This window comes from Acomys minous, assembly GCF_964271855.1.
Source record: "Acomys minous genome assembly, chromosome: 10".
Classification (NCBI taxonomy): domain Eukaryota; kingdom Metazoa; phylum Chordata; class Mammalia; order Rodentia; family Muridae; genus Acomys; species Acomys minous.
Window position 1 is genome coordinate 25747973 of NC_140491.1, and position 24852 is coordinate 25772824.

The following is a 24852-nucleotide window of genomic DNA, read 5'->3' on the forward strand; positions in this document are numbered from 1 at the left end:
CCCCAAAGCCCGTGTGAATACAGCAAACCATGGGATGCTGCTGGGGAGTTCTTGTTGCCCTGGGCTGTGGGGCTGCGGAGGTGGAGGCAAGCAGGTCCCTGGGTCTCACTGGCCAGCAGGCCTTGCCTAATTGGTGAGCTCCAGGCCAGGGAAAGACCTTGTCTCAAAGGAGACGGACAGCAATGCAGGAGGAGGAGGACATCTCCTCATCCTTATCTCCATGCACACACACGCTGATTTAATTTCTATTGTCACGAATGTGCAGATTTTACATGTGCTTTTAAAACGTTTTAAATTTGAAGCTTTTCCATAAAAATATTGAAAATAAGAAATATCAATCCAATTTTTTTTTTACTTGAAACAAATGAAATAAACCTATGAAAATATTTTTTTCCATTTAACTAAATTCAATTATGTGTTCAGATCTTGTTGTAGGTCATGGCTGACGTTCCCTGAGTTACGATGTTAGGTCTGTAATTTATTATACTGTAGACCTGATTCATTTCAGACTAAGGGAAATAAGTTAAATGGCCTGAAGTAATGTACTTGTTAACTTGTTATTAATATTTAAATCTATATGATCACAAAATTAAAAAAAACTCCTCAATATTTAAATGATTAAGCATTCTAAACATTTTAATTTTTTCTGAATACTGAGGAATTACTCTACATTTATGCTATCAGTATTAGTTATATTTTTAAGAATACTGGATAGGTCTCATTGGATCTAATAGGTTGTGGTCATATGGTGGGGGAGGAGGTCCCCTTCTGTCAGAGGTCTAGGGAAGAGGAATAGGGCGTAAGAGGGAGGGAGGGTGGGAACAGGAAGATACAAGCGAGGGGATAGCAATCGGGATGTAATCTGAATAAATTATAATTTTAAAAAAGAATATCAAATACCCCTACTTTTATGGAAAGCTGGAGACAAAAAAGAATGTATACTAACCATCTGAGTACTTAAAGAAGGCGATAATTAGGCTATATATACTTATATTGTCTTAAATTATAGAAGTTTAGCCTCCCCTCCCCCACAGATCCTAATCTCATTATATTATTATTACTTTTTTATAAAAATGTAGGCTGGGGGTCAGGATGATTGGGAGACCATGGAGGAAAAGAAATGGTCAAACAGAGCAGAGACGATGTAAACGCTGGCCTGGCTTTACACGGCCCAGCTGAAGGTCTTCCTTTACAGATGAGACTCTGACCTAGAGATGATGCCCATAAGCTGTGGTCAAGAGTGCGCGGAAGATGATGATTCAGGTTCTGGATTGTCTTGCCTTCCAGTTCAGTTCGATTTCCACCACTATTTTTATCCACCACTGATATCATCAGGACCTCACACTTCTGTACAAATTCTAATTGCTCAGCACTTTACCCATAAAGTATATCTTTAAGTGCCAAAATGAAAAAAGAAATAGTCTACCTAAAATCCTAAATTATAAAAAAAATCAATGGTACGGTGGCTTTGAGGTCTAAGTAGAGCCTTGCGCTCCTCTCAGTCCTGGAACTGAGCCTGAAAACACCCCTTTCACAATCACCTCTATCTACTCTAGCGGCTAGAGCTCAAATCATACAAGGCTGCTCGTGTCACACACAGAGCCCACTACTTTTGTACTTACATTTGAAATAATTATGTTCTTTCCTCTCTGAAAATGTTTCCCTTTCCACCTTCAACATAATTGCAATCACCTTTCTCTCCCAACCTAACTTCTTTAAATCGATCATGAGCTCAATCTGGAGACTGTGACAGTGCTACCATAATACAAGTGAACTGCGACTGAGTGAAAACGTGAATAGAAGCGGGTGAGTGGCAAGTTTACATTAGCAAGATAACAGGCTGAAAACCCGCAAGATAGCTAGTGTTCTTATGGCGAGATGCTGGCGGGACAACGTTGATAAGTAGGCAGGGCTTGTCTAAAACAACAGCTAATGACTGATTACTCGAATTAGTGCTAGTCCTCCAGATTAGAATGCTATTTGTAAAATGTTTTGTTATTACTCTGCCTAGACAGCCTTTGAGAAATCAGCTCATATTAATCAATGACTCGAGGAAGACCCTTAGCTATGTAGGAATTACACAGCTCCACTCACTTAACTTACAAAATCTTAAAATGAAGACCAAACTTGGGATCTATAGGACATGCTCCTCATACATGAGGACTGAGTTTTTTATGTCCTTATATAATAATCCTCATCCCCTGGTAGAGAATATATTTAAATTCAGTCTGCAAGAAAGATAGATAGCATTTTAAAATCACAACGATATTGAAAACAATTTGTAGGATATAAGCACTCATAAAATGTAGAATTAAAAAATACTATACCATAAAGTTTTTAAAATAAAGGTAAAAAAATTAAATTAAGACCGGAGCTATTCAGAGAAATATCTCAAAACAAACGCATCAGACTTCTTGACAACTATTTACTGGAAGATTTCTTAAACATGAAATGTAAAACTGTTTAATAAACAATGAGACTGTACTTTAATTACACATAAATCTGAAAGACAGTATCTCTTTAGTTTGACTGATGTTTAAAGTCAGGTGCTCTTGAATACATAATTTATTGTAATCAAAACAAATTTGTTTTATTTCAAAATATGACTATAAATCTTTTAAATTTGAAAATAAATGTATTGAAAATGTTAAATCAAGTGATGTTTAACAACTAAATTGCTTTAATAATTTCTGACATATGCTTAAATGGCATAATTGAAAAGCAAATGATCACTCCCATTCATAACTTAAATACTGAACTCCTAGCCACGATCCTGAGAAACACACACTGTGCAGCCTACCTGGTCTATTCTGGATGTTCCGGCTGCAGTGCACCAACTATCTTGGAGTGAATCTGAGCCCCAAGCTGGCAACTGCAAACTAGATCTCACCTTCAATAGCATAGAAGTTTGCATCAGAAATGAGCAGTTCTCTTCCCCATCCCACCCAAGAAAAAAAAAAAGAAAGAAAAGAAAAGAAAAAAAAAAAAGAAACAAAAAACAATCAAAGTTCTTTCTATCTTAAATTTTTTATTTATCATCCTCTAAAGGGTCTGAGGAAAACTGAACCACATTTGCAAGAGTCACAAAATGATTAACAGGCCTGAAAAAAACGAACGTCATTAATATTAGGCCATTTTTTGATGGGAAATCACATATTTAAGTATTTACTTATAGCTACTGAACCAGGAGGTAATTTGAATTAGATTCAGAGTCTTAATATTACTGTGCCACAATCACAGCTGTATTAAGAACATTCTAATATATAAACAGCTGACCACAGGAAAACCTATGCTCACCTGCAGTTACATAATTTTTTTTTTACATTAGCTATATTATCAGAAAGACAAGTGTTGGTTATCTATTTATAAATAAAAAATGCAGGCATTTTTAAAGGAACTGCCACTTAAAGGCTTCAATCTGTATGGAAAAAAAACATAGTTTTTAAAATGTTTGGAAGCTTATCTCCATGTATTGTGTGTTTACAGAGAAATTTTTACATCTCTTATTTTCTCTGTGTTTTACTCTTTAATAAATAATGATATATTTAAAAATTAGAAATTTAATTTTCATTAACCATCCTATACTGTTACTGATGCCTCCACCACCCCACTTCTTATTTTGAAAGATATACATTGGAAATAAAGGACATTTACATACCATTCTTACCTGTAAGGGTAAGAGTGTGTTACTATTGTTGTCTGTCCTGAACACATTATCTTCAATCCAAGATTTTGGAGTCAGTGATGGAGTAGAGCGAGTAAATTTCGGTGGTGCTATAACATTACCAGAAAACGGTTTCTTCAGTGGAGATATCTGATTCATAGTCCCTGGAATCCCCATGTTCCCACTTCTGCGATGATCTCTGCCATGCACTGCTCCCCACGACATGCTCGCAGTGCCCCAGCCACTGCTCTGATGGTTGCTCCAAGGAGATTGTTTCAGAAGAGGCTGAGGAAATTTAATTTAAATTTAAATTATAGGCTTTAGAGAGAATATAATTCAAATTTTAGCACACACACACACACACACACACACACACACACAGACACAGACACACGAGTATGTCTTAAGTGGCTTACAAAAGGAAGTCTTGGGGTCTTGCTATTTCAGATCCTGTTTGCCTAAGTGTTAGGAGAGTTTTCATCCTCCTACTATAATAGTATTGTCTCATGACAGCTACTAAAATACACTTTAAAGCTGAAGTTAGCTGCAAAGATCCTTAAAGCAGCCAATATTCTACTAGTTAAATTATTATTAGTTGAATAGTCTTAATGATCTCAGCTGTGGGAGCAAATTTTTTGTTTTGCTTCCCAAACAGCTTGGGCTATTTTGAAAAAAACAGTGTTAACAGTCAGCATGAATTGAAGATGCCTTTAAGGACAAGTCAGTATAGGAAAAACGTCACTTTCCTGAAAATTTAATTCAACTTTTAAGGTATTTAATTCCAGTTTTCTTTCAGTAGTCTTTTCCACTTAACTATCCTTGAACTGTTAAGTAATTATCTGATGCTACCCATAGGTGGATCCACTGAGATATACAATAAACAACCACCAGCTTTGCTTATTTTTAGTCATCTAAATGCAAGTCTGTTAAGTTCACTGACATTCAAAAGCAAATTATATTCCAATCTAGAGCCAATGGCAAGAAAAGTCATCCAAAAATGGAAAAATCACACTATAATACCTTTTTAAAAAGGAACTGTAAATTGCTAGTATTTTTACTGTCAATAAGCTAAAACTAATCATTTGTCTGCTAAGATCTAGACAGCGAAAATATAGACCATGTTTTTTATAAATCTCAATAAATATGGTAATCCTAAAACTCAAGATGTTTCTTATATGAAAAAAATTAAATTTAATATCCAATACCTATGGCTTCTGCTTCTACAGGGTTTTAAATGCTAATATAGCCATGCAAATACACAGCCTCCTCCCTTCAGGTAGTTGAAAAGCACAGTCAGGGAGCCACGGCACAATTATCCCATGCACTAGGGCCTTATTTTGCCTACTAAATGACTCACAGTTCAAAGTTCTTTTCCAGTGACCTAAAATTCCATATGAAAGCCCTGTGACCTCTTACACTCCTAGGTAAGACCTACGTCTCTTTGTTTATTGGAGTATGTTGCAGGTAAATATGAATCACGGCATTATGTCCTGCTAACCGTTCTATTTTGACTTTGGGAATTCAAATTTTCCTACAAAATTCCACGGCAAATTTCCAGTTTAAAAAATGAAGAGCCTGACACAGAAAAGACAGTTGCTCAAGATCATATAAAGCAGGGGAAATGGTGTATTGCTTCAAAAGTCGGTATTTTCCGTCCTTACACATCACGTTCCCCATCCTTGGAAACAGCAATCCAATGAAACGGTTAACTTTTACTTAGGTTAATTGTGATAAACTGCTCGTTGTTACTTTGGTTACCTTAAACTGCATTCATTCTTGAAAACTTTGGTCAACAGAAAAGTTGATCAAAGTACCGGTTAAGGTCAAATTTTGGTTCCTTTCATCTTGACACTGGATTTCGAATGAATGCTAACTTCATTAAACAACAACAAAACTCTCAACATCAACAAACTCAGCGGCCACCCAAAATCTACTGGGCGGAGGTGGGGGGGGGGGCAGGCAGTAACAGAAAACATCCTGAGTCAGAAAGGGCACAGACTAGCCAAGAGACTAGTGTCATTTCATAAAACCACATATCCCCGATCTCGGTACACACCCATGTGGAGAAGTCTAGGAGGAAACACATTAGCCCTAGAATCGAGAGTGTCTTGGCCTTCAAATCCACAAGATGTGACCAAACACCAAACACACGAGACGCTTAGAGTCCCGGGACCGCGCGCCGAGCACCCCGCCTGACAGTTCCTCCCGGCCTGTGACAGCCCGAGGGTGCGGCTGCAGGTGCCACCTCTGCTTCCCCAGCCAAGCACAGAACTAACTCCAGAACGGAACAGCCCAGGCTCTGGTCCCCTCGGGGAACACCGGGGATGGACCGGCCCCAGCCCGTCACTCTCCGCCCGCCCGCCCGCCCGAGCGCGCTGTCCCGGCCTCTGGTCCGCCGCCGTGCCCCGGGGCAGAGGCGCAGGGCGCTAGAGGGGCTCCCGTCCTCACTGCCGTCCACCTTACCTGGTGGTGGTTGTACGAGTTCCTCTGCTGCAGGAAGGCGGCTGCGGCCGCCTGGTGCTGCTGCTGCAGCTGCGGGCTGACGGGCGACCTCCGGCTCTGCGGCTGCTGCGGCGCTGCCGGCGGCGGCTGCTGTTGAGGTAAATTCATGGCGGGCGGCGCGGGCACCGTGGGCGCGGAGAACGGGCCACCGAAGCCGCCGCCACCACCGCCACCGCCGGCCGGGACGCTGAGCCCCGCGCAGCCGTGCGGCGACACCGGCGAGAAGCTCGGGAAGAAGGCCGGGTTCATGGACGACGGCAGCCCGGGGTAGAAGCCGTTCTCCGAGTCCGGGCTGGGCGGCGGCATGGCGCTCAGAGAGCCGCCCGCGCCGCCGCTGCCGCCGCCGCCCGGGGTGGCGGCCGAGGAGCCCGGGGGCTGTGGCTGCGGCGGCTGCTGGGGCGGCTGCGGCGGCTGCTGGGGTGGCTGCTGCTGAGGCGCCGTCGGAGGCTGGGGCGGCGGCGGCGACGCGGTCTGTACGGACCAGGGGGTGCCGAAGCCCGGCAGCGGTGGCGGAGACGCGGAGCCGCCTCCCCCTCCGCCTCCGGGGGGTCCCCCGCCCCCGCCGCCTCCCGGGTGCGGCAGGTCCGGGCTCTGCAGGCTGCTGAAGGCGCTGGTGCCCAGCGCCGCGCCGGGCAGGAGGGTGCTGGGGCTGTTGAGCAGAGGGTGGTTGGGCGACTCCATGGAGCCCGGTGCGGGGTTCACCGGCGGCGTCGAGGGGGGCAAGCCCGCATTGGGGGGCTCGGCGGCGCTGCCCTCGCCTGTGGCCGGGGTCTGGCGAGGGCTTCCCGCGCCTCCGTGGCGGCGCCGCGGGGCTGCGGGCGGCGAGGGCGGGAGCGGGGGCAGATCGGCCGGGCGCTGCCGCGGGGCGAAGTCCTGCGGCGGGAGGTGCTGCGTGTGCGGGAGGCTGAACGGCTGCGGGCGCTGGGCGAGCGGCGCCGACTGCAGGAGCGGCCCGGGCGGTGGCGGCGGCGGCGGCGGCGTTGGTGACGGCGGGCTGAAGCGGCCCGGGCAGTGGAGCGGCGGCGGCGGCGGCTTCGCGTCCGGAGGGTGGGGACGGTGTGGCGGGCTCAACTCTTTCCTCTTCTGGCTGCTCAGCTGCTGCTGCTGCCGCTTACTGAAGTCCTGCGGGGAGGAGGTGCGGCAGCAGCAGCAGGAGGAGGCGGAGGAGGAGGAGGGGTGGTGCAGACTCGGTTTGAAGTCCTGGGAGGGGAGGAGGTGGGTCACACCCGCGTTCGTGCCGCCGCTGGGGTGGTGGCTGGGGAGCTGCTCCGCGGCCGCCGCCCCCGAGAGCGGCCTCGTCGGCTGCTGTGTCAGCCCGAGCAGCAGCTCATCCTGCACGGCCTGCTGATGCGCCAAGAGCGGGGAGGAAGAGGAAGCTGGGGCTGAGCTGGCCGCGCCGCCGCCCGAGGGGATGGCGAAGGGGGAGGCGGCCTCGGAGAAGCCGGTGACAGGCAACGGCGGCGGCGACAGCGGGCCGAAGGGCGTGGCGGGCGGCCCGGCGGCGAAGGGACGGTAGGCGCCGCCGCCGGGCGAGGACCGGGGGCTGCCGCTGCGCAGCAGGGCAGTGTGCAGCACCCCGAACCCGAAGTCCCGCATTTATCAGGCCGGCGGCCGCGGCAGGAGACGCACCCCGTCCCCTGCCCCGCCTAGAAAGCCCCGGGAGCCTTGGCGGCGCGGCCGTGGTGGAAAGAGGGGATCAATGGGAAAGGGACACTGTGACTGAGCCGGGGCACCGACTTGGGCCCCGCCGCCCCCTCACGGAGGCCACCGCCGCCTCCCGGAACCGGCTCCGGCACCTCCGCCGCTGCCACGGCCGCCGCCGCCCTCGCCGCTTAAGAACCCCGGAACGTGCGTCAGCAGCAACCTCACAATCGCCCCGCCCCGTGCCGCGCGCCCGGGCACTCGCGAGCGCGCCGCCACCGGCCTCGCTCGGTCCCGACCCTCATTAGCATGCGTTGTGGACTCTGCGAGCCGGCGGGCGCGCGCAGCGCGTCCCTCCGGCCCGGACCTTGTCTGGAGCAGAATGGAGAAAAAGCCCGTTGAAGTCGGAGAGGCGGATACCGGGGCTCGAACGCCGCCAAGCGCGCGCGCACGGCGGCGAGCACGCGCGGGCGTTGCGGACGGTTCCTGGGCAACCGCCCCTCCTGCCCTGGTAGCACGAGCCCCCTCCTCACGCCCCGCCCATTCCCAGCCCCTGGGGTCACGTGAGGAGCCTCTGTCCCAGGACTCGGTCCCGGGACTAGAGTGCAAGGCTGCAGGAATCCTGGAAGGTCTTGTGCTCCCATGCGAGCCTTGTGTGCAGTCACTGATCCCTGCCGCCGAGGGACGGAGTTTTGTGTGTTTGTGTGTTTGTGTGTTTGTGTGTGTGTGTGTGTGTGTGTTGCTTTGTTTTTCCCAGGGTAAAACGCGAATTACCGGCTCCCTGTGTAGCAAACATTTTCACTTGAGCAAGGGAAAGGAACAGAGTCTGGGAGCCGGCAGGTTCTGCGCGGCTATTCTCACAGGCTGGCACTGAGTAGGTTCTGAGGCCAGCTCTGAGCCCCGCTGCAGCGTGCCTTGAGTGCGCTGTCACCGCGACCTGGGTGTACTAGACTCCTTTACAAGTTCATTCGGGCGTCCCTCCCTCCTCTCCCGCCCCTGTCAGACTCCTATCGCAACATTTCCGAAGCTTTATTAATTTTCAAGGGAGAAAGATTTCTCACATCAGGGGGGAGAGGAGGTTGTGACTCAGCAGCGGACTTGTTGAGGCTTGCAAAATGAAAGGGAAAGAGCTTTCCATGTAGAGCTCTGAGGAACGCTCTAGGGGGACTTAATCCTGTGTAATTCCTTCCCACAGGAACATTTTACATAGAGAAAAGAATTCTTAACTGTGCAGTTTGATAACTGATCCACGCGATGTAATAAAATAAGAATTGTTCATATTTTTCAATTTTAAGTTTTCTTGGTGCTTAGAAAAGTGAAACTATTGAATGGATTCGGGAAAGACCAACCAATCTCAAGAGTTCACAGAAGGTTGATCCAGACTGGATTTGTTGTAACTTATTATCCTCTTGGGGTTGTAGGTGAATTGTCTTTCTGACCCTCATTCTCTGTCAGCTGAATTTGATTCCTCATCTTGTCTCAAAAGTCAGTCAAATAAGCAGTAGGACGAGAAGAGCGTTGGAAAAAGAAAAGACGTTCTCTATAATGATTGTGTGTGATATACTAAAGTTTCCCAACCAGACTTATTTTGTAGAATTCATAAATGCTTCAGAAATTAGCCTGGTAAACAGAAAGTTGTTTGACACTAATCTCAAGGTCATATTTAGCAGCCAACGTAAGTGTGAAGCTGGAGACATGCTTCTTTTTTAAATCTAAATTACAGTATGTAAAAGCTGGCCCACATTAGAATTATCACTAAGTGTCAGTGAGGCCCCTGCCTGTCATCCCAGCATTTAGCAGGATGGGGCAGGAGGATTGCTTGGATGTCAAGGTAAGTTCCAGACAGTCTTTTCTCAATCTCTTTCCCTAAGAGCCTATTTCTAACTCCCTATTGAAAGATGTTAGCTACTAGTAACATATTTTACAGGGATAAAGTATAAAGTAACCAACTGAGGTCAATGAAGTCATAAGAGCACATGTGTTTTTTCCCCCCTAAGTAAAAGTGTATTTGATTGGAAAACAATGCCTTTAAAGAAAACATAAGCATTCCTTAGCTCAGTCATCTACGTCAAGTACAGAGATCTCAGATCTGTGTGGTACCCTTCTGCACCTGTGTTTGGATACAAACAGGACTACTTAGTGCTCTAAGTGGAGGATTTTGTTTTAAAGGATCAGCGGCCTCCTGAATTGAGCAAGGGCCATCATCGTGTTTGTCATTAGTATGACACATTGTATCAGCACAACACGTTGTATCACTGCACCACATTGTACCACTACACCACATTGTACCACTGCACCACATTGTACCACTACACCACATTGTATCACTACACCACATTGTATCACTACACCACATTGTATCACTACACCACATTGTATCACTACACCACATTGTATCACTGCACCACATTGTACCACTACACCACATTGTATCACTGCACCACATTGTACCACTGCACCACATTGTACCACTACACCACATTGTATCACTACACCACATTGTATCACTACACCACATTGTACCACTGCACCACATTGTACCACTGCACCACATTGTACCACTGCACCACATTGTATCACTACACCACATTGTACCACTACACCACATTGTACCACTACACCACATTGTACCACTACACCACATTGTACCACTACACCACATTGTATCACTACACCACATTGTACCACTACACCACATTGTATCACTGCACCTCATTGTATCACTACACCACATTGTAGCACTGCACCACATTGTACCACTGCACCACATTGTACCACTACACCACATTGTACCACTACACCACATTGTACCACTACACCACATTGTACCACTACACCACATTGTATCACTACACCACATTGTACCACTACACCACATTGTATCACTACACCTCATTGTATCACTACACCACATTGTATCACTACACCACATTGTACCACTACACCACATTGTATCACTACACCTCATTGTATCACTACACCACATTGTATCACTGCACCACACTGTATCACTACACCACATTGTATCGCTGCACCACATTGTATCACTACACCACACTGTACCACTACACCACATTGTACCACTACACCACATTGTACCGCTGCACCACATTGTATCACTGCACCACATTGTACCACTGCACCACATTGTATCACTGCACCACATTGTATCACTGCACCACATTGTACCACTGCACCACATTGTATCACTACACCACATTGTATCACTACACCACATTGTACCACTGCACCACATTGTATCACTACACCACACTGTATCACTACACCACATTGTACCACTGCACCACACTGTATCACTGCACCACATTGTATCACTGCACCACACTGTATCACTGCACCACATTGTATCACTGCACCACACTGTATCACTGCACCACACTGTATCACTGCACCACACTGTATCACTGTACCACATTGTATCACTGCACCACACTGTATCACTGCACCACACTGTATCACTGCACCACATTGTATCACTGCACCACACTGTATCACTGCACCACACTGTATCACTGCACCACACTGTATCACTGCACCACACTGTATCACTGCACCACACTGTATCACTGCACCACACTGTATCACTGCACCACATTGTATCACTGCACCACACTGTATCGCTGCACCACACTGTATCACTGCACCACATTGTATCACTACAACACATTGTATCACTGCACCACATTGTATCACTACAACACATTGTATCACTACAACACATTGTAAATCCCATCTGCAGTGCCCTCCACTCACTAATTTAGCACCTCAGAGAGCGTTGTGGAGGCCCCGTTTTTCACAGAAGAGAAAGTCATTAGCTGATGTCTAAAGCTTTGGAGCCGCTGAGCTCCCCATGTATGAAAATGTTCAGAGGGAAAGGCTCCTGGAATGTGTAGGTGGGCGTTGCTTGTGGAAGGCCAGGGCTTGTGGTCACAACAGCTTCCGATCTCTGGGAGTCTGTATTATGATCTAGAGTTGGGTGGGTGATAGATGAGGGCCTGTGGTCTTCTAACAGGTTCCAACCCCAGATAGTGTGAGTCCATGTTGTGATCTTTTTTTCATCTAAAAATGTGTTTACTCTGTGACCATTAATTAAGGGGGTTGATTCAGACTCAACTAAGATTAGATGTTCTAAGGACCATCCTGTTGTAGATTAGATAAGTCCTCATTCTCTGTTAGCTAAATACGATTTGCATTGCTTGGTATCTCAAGTGTATGCACATCAAAATAAGCAGTTCATTCATTCACTCCCACCATCATGGGGGGGGTGGTCGGGGGGTGGGGGGTGGTAGGGAGTGTATTTTTGCTACCACTTTATATGCACTCAAACCCACATATGTTCCTGCAACTAAAAGACTTCATTAAGAAATTCTTATTCTTGGTAGGTTAAAAGAAAAAAAACAACCCTCTGTTTTCACCTTAACTTTATCTAAGTGATCTCAAATCACAAATCTTTTTTTTTTCGAGACAGGGTTTCTCTGTGTAGCCTTGGCCATCCTGGACTCACTTTGTAGACCAGGCTGGCCTCGAACTCACAGCGATCCGCCTGCCTCTGCCTCCTGAGTGCTGGGATTAAAGGCGTGCACCACCACACCTGGCCTCAAATCACAAATCTTAAGATATATAAAATATATACCAGGACAAAAATATAAAACGCCTTTTCATACTTCCTGCTCTATCTTAAACTCTCTTCCTACACTTTCTCTCCTAGTCTTACCTTCAGCTGCGAACTCGAGTACTTATTTCAATGTGAAATGAAGGCAGTCACCTGAGGATTTCCAATCACTCTGCCTCTGTCCCTGTACACCTGATTTCCCCTCACGCTACTACAGACAGCCGTCTACCTGCCTAAGGGCAGATCTTCCACTGACACACCTACCCCAGCCTACTCAAGTCCTAGTTCCAATAGTTCTTTGCCTCCCCTTCACTGTTATCATCATTTCTCTCCTCTCTTGGAAACACTCCTAGTTACACAAAAATATATCACGCGCCACTTCCCATCTTTGAAAAACAAACCCCAGGCCCCTTGACTTTGGGTTCTTCCCCTTTAGCTACTGTCCCTGTTATGCTTTCACCAACCATAAAAAGTACCTATTTGAATGTCTAAGTGAATGTCTCAAAGACACCTCAGGTCAAAAGCCTTGAAGGCTTCGTGTGGTGGCACATGCCTTTAATCCCCATACTTGGGAGGCAGAAGCAGTCGGATCTCTGTGAGTTCAAGGCCAGCCTGGTCTACAAGGACTTGTCTACAAGATCCAGGATAGCCAGGACTACAAGAGAAACCCTGTCTGGAAAAAACAAAAAACAAAAAACAAAACAAAAAGCAAGCAAGCAAACAAACAACAAACAAAAAGCCTTGAAGCCCATCTTGATGCCCATACGTGTATCACGTTCATGCCATCAGAACATGGCGCTTCTCCAACTTTTAAGCTATTGCCAGAGTGAGTCCAGCCACCTCTCAACATTCCAGCCACAAGCAGTCGGGCCCAGGCTACCACTTGTACTCACTTAGATTGTTCTTTTCATCCAAGTCTCCAGTTGGAAGAATGTGATGGAGTGAGCTCTAGTGTGACTGCCAATTCTATAATCCACTCTGAATGTAGTAGCAGTCACGATGCCCTTTTCAAAACGGAAGCTATCTTATCCATCCTATTTATTAAATAGACTTTCTTGAAATAAAGGAACCAACCAAAGGTTCCCCCTGATCCCTCCTTCTGCCCCACAACAGACTGATTATTCTAAACACACCAGGCCAATCAGCTCAGCTCATTGGCCTCGCAGTCTCCACTATGTGGAGTACCAGCCCTCTGAACACCAACAGGCTCCCTCCATCACATTGCTCTAAGCTTCTCTTTCACTCATCTTGGGTCGCTCTCTGCTCGCAGATGATTAATGTTGGTTGTCAACCTGATTGGACCTAGAATCAAATAAGAGACAGACCTCTGGATAGGCATATGAGTACTTGCTGGAAGGATTAACCGGCAGGAAATACCCTTTCCCAGAGCAGGCAGAACCTTCTAGCAGTGCCCTAAATCTAAAGAGTTCTGAGGGGGATGTGGGACGGTTTTCACCTGCCTGCCTTACTATGCGAGTATCTGTTCTGTGGCTGCCACAGCTGGAACCCAACTTCTTCAACCTCCTCACAGCACCAAAGACTAGAAATCCCCAAGCCGCCTGCAACCAGATTAGGCCTGCTGAGGCATCTCTCCTTGTGTACCAAACAGCTAACTACTAGGTTCTCAGCATCTCCAGCAGACAAACAGCCACTACTGAACTACCCATCCCATATCAGACAAGCCAATCTAATCATCCCCTTTGTAATTTATATTTACTCCATCCTTTCTATCCCTCTAGAGAACTGTGACTACTGCTCAAGTTCATTTATTCAGTACTACCCTGTCTGCCTCCACCAACACAGTAAAAACCCTACCTACTTCAGGTCGCCTGCTCCTCATAGTCTGTGTGATTTTTTTTCTCTGCCTGACAAACTACTTATTTCCATACATTTCTGACCTTTAAATTAGACCCGAAGCCCACAGGGGAAATACATTATCAGTTCCGTTCACTGCAGCATCCTCATTCCCTAAAACAGGGACGCATACACAGAAGTTGCACTGCATGAAAGGCTCTCGTATTGATGAAGACCCATGTAGGAAACAGCAGCAGTAAGTGGATGGCGGAATATATATTTGTCAATTACTCATTCACCAGCAGGAGATTCCCAGATGCTGCACTAAATGCTACTTAGGATCCAAAAAGAAGCCAAGAAAATTCTAGGCATCAGAAGAATCAAGAACAACCAGATAAGGAGTCCCAGGGTTTTCCTTGGAGAAGGGATAGCCCTGAAGGCCAGGAGCTGAGAGCTGGAGCATCAGCCTCTAGCAGTAGGAATATTGAGATGACTGAGCAAAAAGAGGAGTTGAAACTACCTTCCCCAGACAGCAAGCCAGTTCAGGAAGCATAGGCGGCTTTGGTGCCTTGCTTCCCAGCTGATGCTTTCTCATTATAAAGGTGTCTGGCTCTCCAGCCCAGTGAGGCAAGATTGAGTCTTTAGATGGGTCTGGTTACTTCTGCTTTGAGGTTAAGCCGGAAGAAAGGTTAAATTGAGATTCAGATGACCACAGACAGCTTCTGCTCCACTGATGCAGTCTCCAGACTTGCTCACTCCTGCACGAGTTCCCCATCTCGCCTTCTGTTTTAACCCTTCAATCTCTGCTATGCCCTGTTTCTCTGTACTGTTAGAAGTCGCTTGGTGCTTTTCTTACCTCTGCACACACTGCAGTGATCTCCTCAGTGCTCGTGTTTTAAAATACCATCTGCAGGCTAATATTTTCCAAATCTGCCTACCCTTGATATCAAAGTCATATCATCACTTTCTTATTTTAATTTTCTTTACATAGTTTACTATGATAAATATGTTCTGATACATAGCAATGCTATGTGTGTCCATGCCCACACTTAACATCTTCCCTCCAATCTGCCTCTCCTTCTCTGCTCCCGGTCTGGGACTGTATCCTCAACACCCCGCAGTTTCACAAGGTGGAAGCATGACTCATCCTCTTCTTCCCCATCTCTTGCCCTCGAGGGCGGATATGCTGCAGACATGTTTCTCAGTAAAGGCCCTCTCAGTCCATCCCCACTCTTTGCCTTCACAGTTTTCCTCTGCCCTGCACCCTTAGCCCTTCCTTCTGCTTCCAGACAAATAACTGCATTCCTGCCAGATTGTCCTTGTCAGTAACCATCTATCCAGGGAGCTAAACGATATGGATGCCTTAGGCCTTTGTGATTCTCCCCAGTACCAGGTTCGAATCTGTGAAGTGGAGTAGAGCCTTCGAGGCTTATTTGCAATTTGTGTCTTTACTCATGTAACACCTCTCCCTGCCCATCCTATGAGTCAGTCATGCCTTTCCACAGCTCTGCTTTGGTGCATGCTCGTACTCTCTGAAATGCCCTCTGCTTCCTTTACCTAGCTAACACCGTCTTAGCTTCTGGGACTGACTCAGATGCCTTAGCGCTTTTGGTCAGGTTGAGCCCTTTTTTATGTTCTCACATTGTGTAACAATTGTTTTTTTTTTCCTAACAGGTGTCACATATAGAAATGGCAGCTGCATTTCTCTCATTTGTCACAGTACCTGAATCATAAGTGCTTAATAAGCTACTGCGGATTAGTGAATACCTAATGAATGCTAATGAAAAAGGATGAGAGTATGGAAAGAGACCAAGGTGGGAAGGATGAAGGATGGGCAGGAAGGAAAGAACCCCAAAGTATGCTTGCAGAATGATGTGCTGTTCTGTGGAGAACTCGTACCATGTCTGATGAAGAAAAATAGAGCCTTAAGCATGCCATACAAGCAAGAAGAACATTCAGACACTGGTGGAGTGTTTCCTTGCTGATCCAGAACAAATGTTCGGTTCTAATTATTGCATTGTCCAAATCTAAGCTCTCCGAGAGAAGGAAGCATCTAGAATCCTTCCCAGATAAGAAAGTGTAGCTCCCCAGCATAATGCAAGATCCTTGAAGGGAGAGGAGTTGTTTAGCTCTGAAGCTCACACCCAGGAAACAGGCCTTCCACCTGCCAGCAGACTAGCAAGGTCCTGAGTGGATCCTCCTCCTCCATAACTAGCAGCTTCTTGCTGTGGTCTTCTCTCTTTAAATAAGGCCTGGTCAACTGGATTAGGTTGTAAATAGTTGAGGTGGAGGGCATGTTTCACATAGTCCTTTGTTTTCATACTGTGACAGATTTATTTTTGTGTCCAGAAACTATTAGCTATTTAGTCAAGTGCCTACTATGTGGCAGACGGTGCTAGGCCCAGAAGTTACACTTGGGCACAGAACTGGAAACACATGCATTAATCTGTTTGTAGTCACAGATGGTGTACATGTCTGCTGTCATTGAAAGAATTATGAAATTTTCCATCCCTAATTGTATACATAGAGTCATAAGCAGTGAGATTCTAAAGTGAAACTGGCCTAATAAACTGGAATATATTAGATGCAACACAGTCCTGCTTGGCTGGTCATGGGTGGAGTCTGTGGTGAATACAGAATACTGAGCAAAGCAGGGTTTGTAGGAACGCAGCACATACCCAGATGCAGCACAGTCCTAACCTAAACGAAATGTGATTTCTGCCTTTATCTCCTTTTCTTTTATTAACATCTTTGGAGTAGATGGAGCAAATAACAGTTCTGTTCCACAACATGAAAACCAAAGCTCAGATACAAAGAAATTTATTCTGGGAAGTATTCAGAGGCTGGTCTTAATGTGCCTCCCCTTTCTCCTGCTCTCTTAAGTGGTCCTTCAGCTAGAACTCAGGTAGAGTCAAAGAAAGGGCTATTGTTTAGCAAGAAGGAGACACAGTGACAGGCCTGTCCTTGGAAACAATGGTTAGATTTTTGTTTGTTTGTTTGGCTTTGTGGTTTTTGTTTTGTTTTGTTTTGGTGCTAGGGATCAAACCTTGGGCCTTGTGTGTACTAAGCAAGCATTGTAACACTGAGCTATGGAGGTGTATTCCTCACTGTCCTAAGGACTTGAACTCAGAATGATGACATATCCACACTTTCAGCATTCACTGGAGCCTTATTTACAACGCTAAGTCAGGGAATCATCCTAACTTTCCATCAATGGACAAATGGATGAAGAGAAAAAAAATGTAGTCATATATACACAGTGGAATGCTCTCCAGCATTACGAGATTATTGTAGGTGCGACAAGCAGAACACAAACAATAGACACCACAAGTCCTCAGTTGTACATGGAATCTGTCGGTTGAATTCATGAAAGCAGAGAGCAGAATGTAGTTGCAAGAGGCTAGGTGCTAGGCGAAGATGACAGACAAACTGACGGTCAACGGGTAAACAGTGTAGTTAAACTTGAAATGATAAGCAGTTAAGGGGACAACAGTGTCAATTTTCCTGACTGACTCATTCTACTGGGTATATATTACTGTGTTTTAGTCTCCTTGCTGTGACGGAAACACCTGATATAATCAACTTAAGGGAGGATTGACATTTTGGCTCCTGTTTTCAGACAGTTCAGCCCATAGTCGCTTGCCCCATGTGCTTGGCAGAAAGTGTGAGGAATCCTTTTCCAGTTCTCAGTGGAAAAGGAGTGGATGGAGGCATGCTGCCATCCATCTGCGGTTTTCTTTTAGTCTGGGCTCCCAGCTTGTGGGAGGACACCATCCACATCCAGATTATCCTCGATTAATCTTTTCTGGAAATTACCTCACAGACATACCCAAAGGTATGGCCTTTCTCCCAGATAGATCTAAATCCAGACAATTTGACAATGATTAACTAATGCGGTAACATCACTGTGTGTCCATAAATAGTTCGTGACTGTAATTGTAAAACATCAAATGCTTTCAGAGTCTTGAAAGAAGAAAATAAAATATTTCTACTGTAAAATAAGGGTAGAAAGAATAATACTCCAAGCCTTCACACTGACAAGTGACTTAAGAACACTTGGAGACTGACTTTAGAGAGAAAGCATTTTGTTTTCAAAATATGAATCCCACAACAACTCTGAGATATTCACCAGATGCGCCTTTCTATTTCTCTCTTGCTTTATTAGAAGAATGAGCGCTGGCAGTATATATTAGATAAGTTTCATTTAGTTCTCATTTCTCCCTACATTCTGAAAAACATCCCTCTCCAACTGTAAAATTATTCGATGCAGAGAAAAAGAAAAGTTTGTTTTTATTAAATGCTCAATATTTAGACTACGTGAATGAAAAGTGTCTATCAGATTTGATCTTAGTATCTGAGGAAACCCTGAAGATAGAAATTTTAACTGCTTATTTTGGAAACTATGAATATTCAATTAAAAATAAAATCGTAAGATGTGTTTAGCAGAGGGCATTGCTACCTGGCTTTTGGACAAAGATTGATTGCACACAAAGGAGAGAAAACATTCTGAGCAAAGAGTTGTGTTGGACCTTGTCCTGGTGAGCAGGCATCCTTATCATTATCAACTCCATTTTACTGTCCACTTTTCCTGTGGAATCCTAGAGGGGCCTTTAGGAACTTACGTAAGTGTTAATGTAAGTTTATATGTGTGAATCCTTCTAAATTTTTAAGAAAGTAACCCATAACAATAAATTATTTGTTTCCAATAAAAAGATAACATGCTTATATAGAAAAATATTTAAAATATGTTTATAATGACATAAGTGGTGTATAACAGCATTCTGTTTCTGAGGTCAATGTTTAGCTTTTACATCCAAAGCAGTGTTGTGGTGGGTCCAGGAGCATGTGGAGCCAGAGGTACAGCTCTAGTCCAACACCTTCCATCACTTGTAACATTGGTGGTAAACTGCAAATGTCAAGCTTGGCATTGGTTTGGGTAGTGACAATCTCAACTTTGTAATGGGGATGATTATGAATATTTAAGTGGAATATTTAAGTCTAGTGTCTGACACAGTCTAAATGTTAACATAAGCAACCCGATGAAAGCAACTTAGGTATCCTCTGCCATGCAGTTTATGGAAAGACATGGGCTAGAAAGCCAGCTGGATGAACACGGTGGTAGGGAACTGAAACATGAAAATAAAACAGTCACTAAACAGTTCACAAATGGGTGACAGTTTTGGTAGTAGTGTGCCTACTGCAAATAGTAGAAGGATAAAAACCAAATGAAGAATTCAAATGGACACTAAGTTCCTCAGGTAGTCAAAAATGAAGGAAAACAATTCTGAAAGTTAACTATATCCAGGGAGTGCTTGATACAGCTAAGCAAGATCCATGATGTAAGTAGGAGAGATTTATCTCTAAGGACGGATTCCAGTAACAGTAGTGTCCCTTACAGGGTGGTGTTGGTTACCAGTCTCTTATAGGTAACAGAGGAAAGTGCTGTGAAGAAAGCTTCCTGCAGGTAGAGCACTGATCCTCAAAGCAGGGGCCATCTAGACCATGGTAGTCTGATAGTACAAATGACAAGGTGAGCTACTTATGTACCATGGATATTTCTAGTAGCAGCGTTTTAAATCTAGTGATATGGTTTGCTAACCTTATATGTGAAACATATTATTATGCAATGGCTATTCAAGTTATCCCTTCTTCATTGCTTCTTCTGTTGAGATGAGTGCGGATTATTAGATCAGCGTGGGGTGCTTTATCCCACAATATGGTGTGTTACCTTGATTTTTCAGATTTGAAACCATCCTTGCCTTCCTGGGATAAATCCCATTTGTTCATAGTGCATGACTTCTGATATGTCATTAGATTTAAACTGGTACTGTTTTGTTGGAGATAATTGTACCTAATTATAGGAGTTCTTCTGATAAAGGCATCCTTAAATGGTTGTGTCATTAGACAACCTTGTAGTTGTAGAAACATCAAAGCATATACTTAGATTGAAGACATCTGCAATGTGCTATGTGACATAGCCTTACGGGATCACTGTCTCTGTAACATCATCACAGAGCACATGCGTACACACCCTTAAGGACACCGTATTGTAGGTGTTTCTTTCTTGTGATATTTTTGTCTGATTAGGGTAAATACTGACCTAAAAGATTAAGAAGTATTACTTTCTTCTGTAATTTATTTACTCATAACAATGTGTGAAAGATTAATAACCACCTTTTAAGTCTGTAGTAAGAGTCAATGGTTAAGCCACATAGGGCACTGCTCCTCTCAGCAAAAACTTTTAAATTTTTTTTATTTTTATTAGCCTATGATTTATACATTTCCTTTCAGTTGTAGTTATTTGTGTTTATCTGGAAATTAACCCATTTCATCTGGGTTATCTATTGCCTGTCATTATGCATAGTAATTTTTTATAACTTATGTAATCTTCAGGGGGTTAATATTGAAGTCCTCCTTTTTAACTGGCCTCATTTTAATAATTTGAATGCTCTCCCTTTCCTTCTCTCTCATCCTTCTTCCTTTCTTTTTCTTCCTCTCTTCCCTTCTCCCTCCCAGGTATCTTCGGATTTCTATTGCTGTGACTAAAAGACCACTATAGCCAAAAGCAGCTTAAGGAAGAAAGGATTTATTTCATCTTACAACTTCCTGGTCACATGCTGTCACTGAGGGAAGTCAGGGCAGGAAATCAAAACAGGAACCTGGGAGCAGGAACTGAAACAGAGGGCATGGAAGAACACTGCTTACTTCCTGCTCCTCCTAACTTGCTCTGTTTTGTTTTCTTATATATTCCAGTACTGCCTACCCAAGTGTGGCACTGCTCACAATTGGGTGGGGGACCCTCCCATGTCTATCATCAATCTAAAAAATGCTCCCACAGACTTTCCTCTAAGCCACAGAAGCATTTTTGTAATTCCCAGATGATGCTACTTTGTATCAACTTGTCATTAAAATTAGCCAATTCATCATTCTTAACCCAGGGAAATGTTCATTAATTTTACTTATTTCTTCAAAGACCTTTTGTCTTTATAAATCCTTGGTGCTACCATTCTATTCTTTGGGGTGTGTGTGTGTGTGTGTGTGTGTGTGTGTGTGTGTGTGTGTGTGTGTGTCCTAATCCCCTTTCTATTTACCATACTTGTAGTTCATTCCTCCTTTGCTAGTTTGGTTAGGTGGGCTCATGAGTTATTAATCTGAGATATTTTGTGTAATAACTATTATAACCATAACCTGCCTTTCCAACCACAACTGTTTTTAAATATCTAAAATTTCCTTTGGTGGAATTTGTAAAGAAAATAATTAATAGTAATAGAGAATAGAGGCAGTCCATGTATCTAGTTTCCTTCTTTATTATCTGATTCATTTTTAATCCCAATTATTCCTCCATAACTGAATACGTGAATGAATGGCTCAGATGCTCTGACTGGTGTTGATACGTTATGTGCTTGATACTCAAGTGAAGAAGGACACTGCATCCAGGGTTTTCCCCTGGCTAGGCTAGCTCATTAGTAATTGGTAGATAGAGAGAACTGGGTCCTGGTGGCCATGAGGAAGGGAAAAGGAACACATCATATCTATAGTTATGCCTGGAGAAGACAGTCACAGGTAGCTAGTTTTAGTTTTGTAACACCTCAGAAAATGAAGACTAAACCAAGAGTATTTAAGGGAGGTCAGCATGGTGCTATGGTTCATACCTAGCAGTAATTACATTCTACAAGCATTTTATCATTGTCGTCTTGCCTGGTACTCTGTAAGGTACTGATGGTACAAAACTTCACAAAGGATAAAGGTCCTAGTTAGTTGTTTTTATCAACTTCTCACAAGCTAGAGTCATCTGAGAGGATGGAATGTTAGTTGAGAAAATGCCTCAATAAGATTAGCCTTTAGGAAAGCCCGAGATACATACTTGATTAGTGATTGATTCCGGGAGGGCCTAGCCCACTGTGAGTAGTGTCGACTCCTGGACACGTAATCCTGAGGTACATAAGAAAACAAAACTGAGCAAGTGTCCTTCCATGGTGTCTGCTTCAGCTCCTGCCTCCAGGTTCTTGCCTTGAGTTCCTGCCCTGACTTCTCTCAGTGATAGAGTGTTACCTAGAAGTATAAAATGAAATAAATACTTTCCTCCCTCAGTTGCTTTGATCGTGGTGTTTATTCTAGCAACAGAAACCCTGAAACACACTGAATATATGAAACTTACTTGTGAATTCTAACATGGCCTCTTTTTTTTTAATAATCAAGAGCACTCGGAATTCAGGCACAACCCACATGACTGGCTTGTTGACTGTACTTGTAAACAGAAGATAGTGTATTAGCTGGTTAGTCATTCATCCTTGCTGGGGACATGGCCTGGAATGCCTCTCTAGGCACAATGCCAGGGGTCATTGCAGCTTGCAGGCCTCAGCCTGTAGCTCCCTGTAGTTCATTTACCATGGTGGATAAGCCGTGGCATCTTAATTGGCGACTGGAAGTGAGAATGACAAGTTCAGAACGTCTGTGGAAATTTAATCTAACCCACAATCACACATAGGCCTTCACACACACACACACACACACACACACATATGAGCCTCACAAAAGATTTTAAAGGAACCCAAAATGAGATTGATAATAAGACCTGCCATTGTGTTCACCGCCTAGAAAAAAAAAACTTGTGAGTAAATATAGCATTGGTTGAACTGTATGTATCATGGGAAGGTCTGTTTTGGTGTTTTCTCTGAATTTATGCAGGATTGACTCATTTGCTAAATTTATCCATTGCTGATATGGACCATGAAGCAGCTGGTACCACTGAGGAGTCAAGGGAGAGAAAGGTCCTGTTTTGTAAGTTTATATTTGTTTGTTTATATAGAATGAGCAATTATACACTGCATGCTGTCAGTGTACCTTGTCCTTTAATGTCTATCATAAGCAGGGCTGTTGGAACTAAGGCAGAGGCATCTATGTTCTTTGTACTTGAGGAGAAGAGGAGGGGATAGAGGAAGGAAAGGGAAATCTGGCAAATTTTGCCTGTATTACTAACCACTAACGCTCATTATGTTAACAATTTGTAATATAAAATGTTGACTGTCACTTGTTCTGCCTTCAAGGCGTTTAGCCCACTTTGCACCTCTGTGATTAATACGGTGGCTGTCCTCGCTTCACAGTGGCAGCTTGCCAGGGACACTGAGCTCATAGAGGGGTTGGTGACTGGATCTCCTGCCCTCACCCTCTAGTGCTAGAATCTCAAACTGGTAGGAATTCTAAGAATTAGCTGTTAAAATTTTTCAAATATTGAACAAAATTAAAAAAAAAAAAAAAAAAGAAGACCAATGTACAATATTTGAGAGTGGTTGTAAATGTGTAGGAGTTTATGCTTTATTTTTATCAAACATTTTATTTAGATTACATTTCTTCATTTCTGTGTGCATGTGCATGCAGGTGAGTATGCCTGTGTGTGTGTGTGTGTGTGTGTGTGTGTGTGTGTGTGTGTGCGCGAGCGCGTGCCAGAGATTAACAGTGGGTCTCTTCCTGGTATCAAGTATTGTCCTCAGTCATTTTCTACATTAATTTTGAACCAGGGTCTCTCACTGACCTGACACCTTCCAGTCTGGCTGGGCTGGCTGCAAGGTCCAGGCATTGTCCCATTTCCAACCCCCTTATCCAGCTTTGGTATTACAGGTGTGCTTGGGTAGTTTATGTGGGTGTTGGAGATGGAACTCAGATCCTCATATTTGGTGGCATGTTCTTTCCTATGAAGCCATCTCCCCAGCCATCCTCTATGCATTTTAGACCTATAGCAGTATTTTTCTCTCAGAAATGGATTCACAGGACGCCAACTATTGATTCTATGTTGGGTGGTTTCCATGGTGCTCTTACTGAAACCTGGCACTACAGGTCCTATTGGTGCCTTCTTGCCCACTGACAGCGGCCTTACTGCAGAGCACATGCCATGCACACGGTGCTACTCCTCTTTGTCTTCCAAGTCAATGAAATTAAACTAGTCAACTCCATTCAAAGCTCTGATGATTAAATAAATATTTACAGTAAACAGGCAACTGAAATGTAGTTCAGTAGTAGAGCACTTGCCTGGCATATGCAAACTGTGACTTCAACCCCCAGCACTGTGAAAAGTGAATGAATAAAGCAGAGGTTCCAGGGCAGAAGTCAAGGGCTAGGTAGGTAGAAAAGACTGACTTTATTCCAGGTCCCAGGGGCAAACAGAAGGACATGTTGCGGGGTGAAGGGAGATCAGCTTCACTGGAACATAGGGAGAGTAAATAAGATCATCCAAGAAGGCTGGAGGTGAGGAAGTACAGGCCAGAGAAGAAGAGAGGGGTTCACTCCTGAAAGTTCATCTTCAGGAAGAAAAAGAACCCAAACAAACAAACAAACAAACAAACAAAACAAAAAACAAAAACAAGCAAACAAAAAAACCCCAACAACATAGCATCTCATCTCTTCATGCTCATCATGATTTTAAAATTCCCTTCAAAAAAATAAAATAAAATAAAATAAAATAAAATAAAATAAAATAAAATAAAATAAAATAAAATTCCCTTCAAGCTGGACAGAGTAGAGCACACCTGTAATCCTAGCATTCAGGGAGGCAGAGGCAGGCGGATCGCTGTGAGTTCGAGGCCAGCCAGGTCTACAAAGTGAATCTAGAACAGCCAGGGCT

General features: G+C 44.3%; 2 protein-coding genes across 13 annotated transcripts in view; one reads left to right on the plus strand and one right to left on the minus strand.

Annotated features, from left to right (window-relative positions):
• Positions 1-9185, minus strand: part of CPEB2 (cytoplasmic polyadenylation element binding protein 2) — a 57281-nt gene extending 48096 nt beyond the window's left edge. For 2 of the 8 annotated variants that reach the window (XM_084799889.1, XM_084799887.1), the window contains exons 1-3: positions 6128-9185; positions 3659-3949; positions 2801-2890 (exon numbers count right to left, since the gene is read on the minus strand). In XM_084799889.1, coding sequence (XP_084656015.1) covers positions 2801-2890; positions 3659-3949; positions 6128-7762 — 2016 coding nt within the window. In that variant the 5' untranslated portion in view covers positions 7763-9185. The remainder of the gene's footprint in view (positions 1-2800; positions 2891-3658; positions 3950-6127) is intronic. The other 6 variants (XM_084799893.1, XM_084799891.1, XM_084799888.1 and 3 more) reach the window with 5 other exon arrangements.
• LOC311607819 (uncharacterized protein) overlaps positions 6172-24852 on the plus strand; it is a 180715-nt gene continuing 162034 nt past the window's right edge. For all 5 annotated transcript variants that reach the window (XR_014782754.1, XR_014782755.1, XR_014782756.1 and 2 more), the window contains exon 1: positions 6172-6264. The gene's annotated coding sequence lies outside the window, so the exon portion shown is untranslated. The remainder of the gene's footprint in view (positions 6265-24852) is intronic.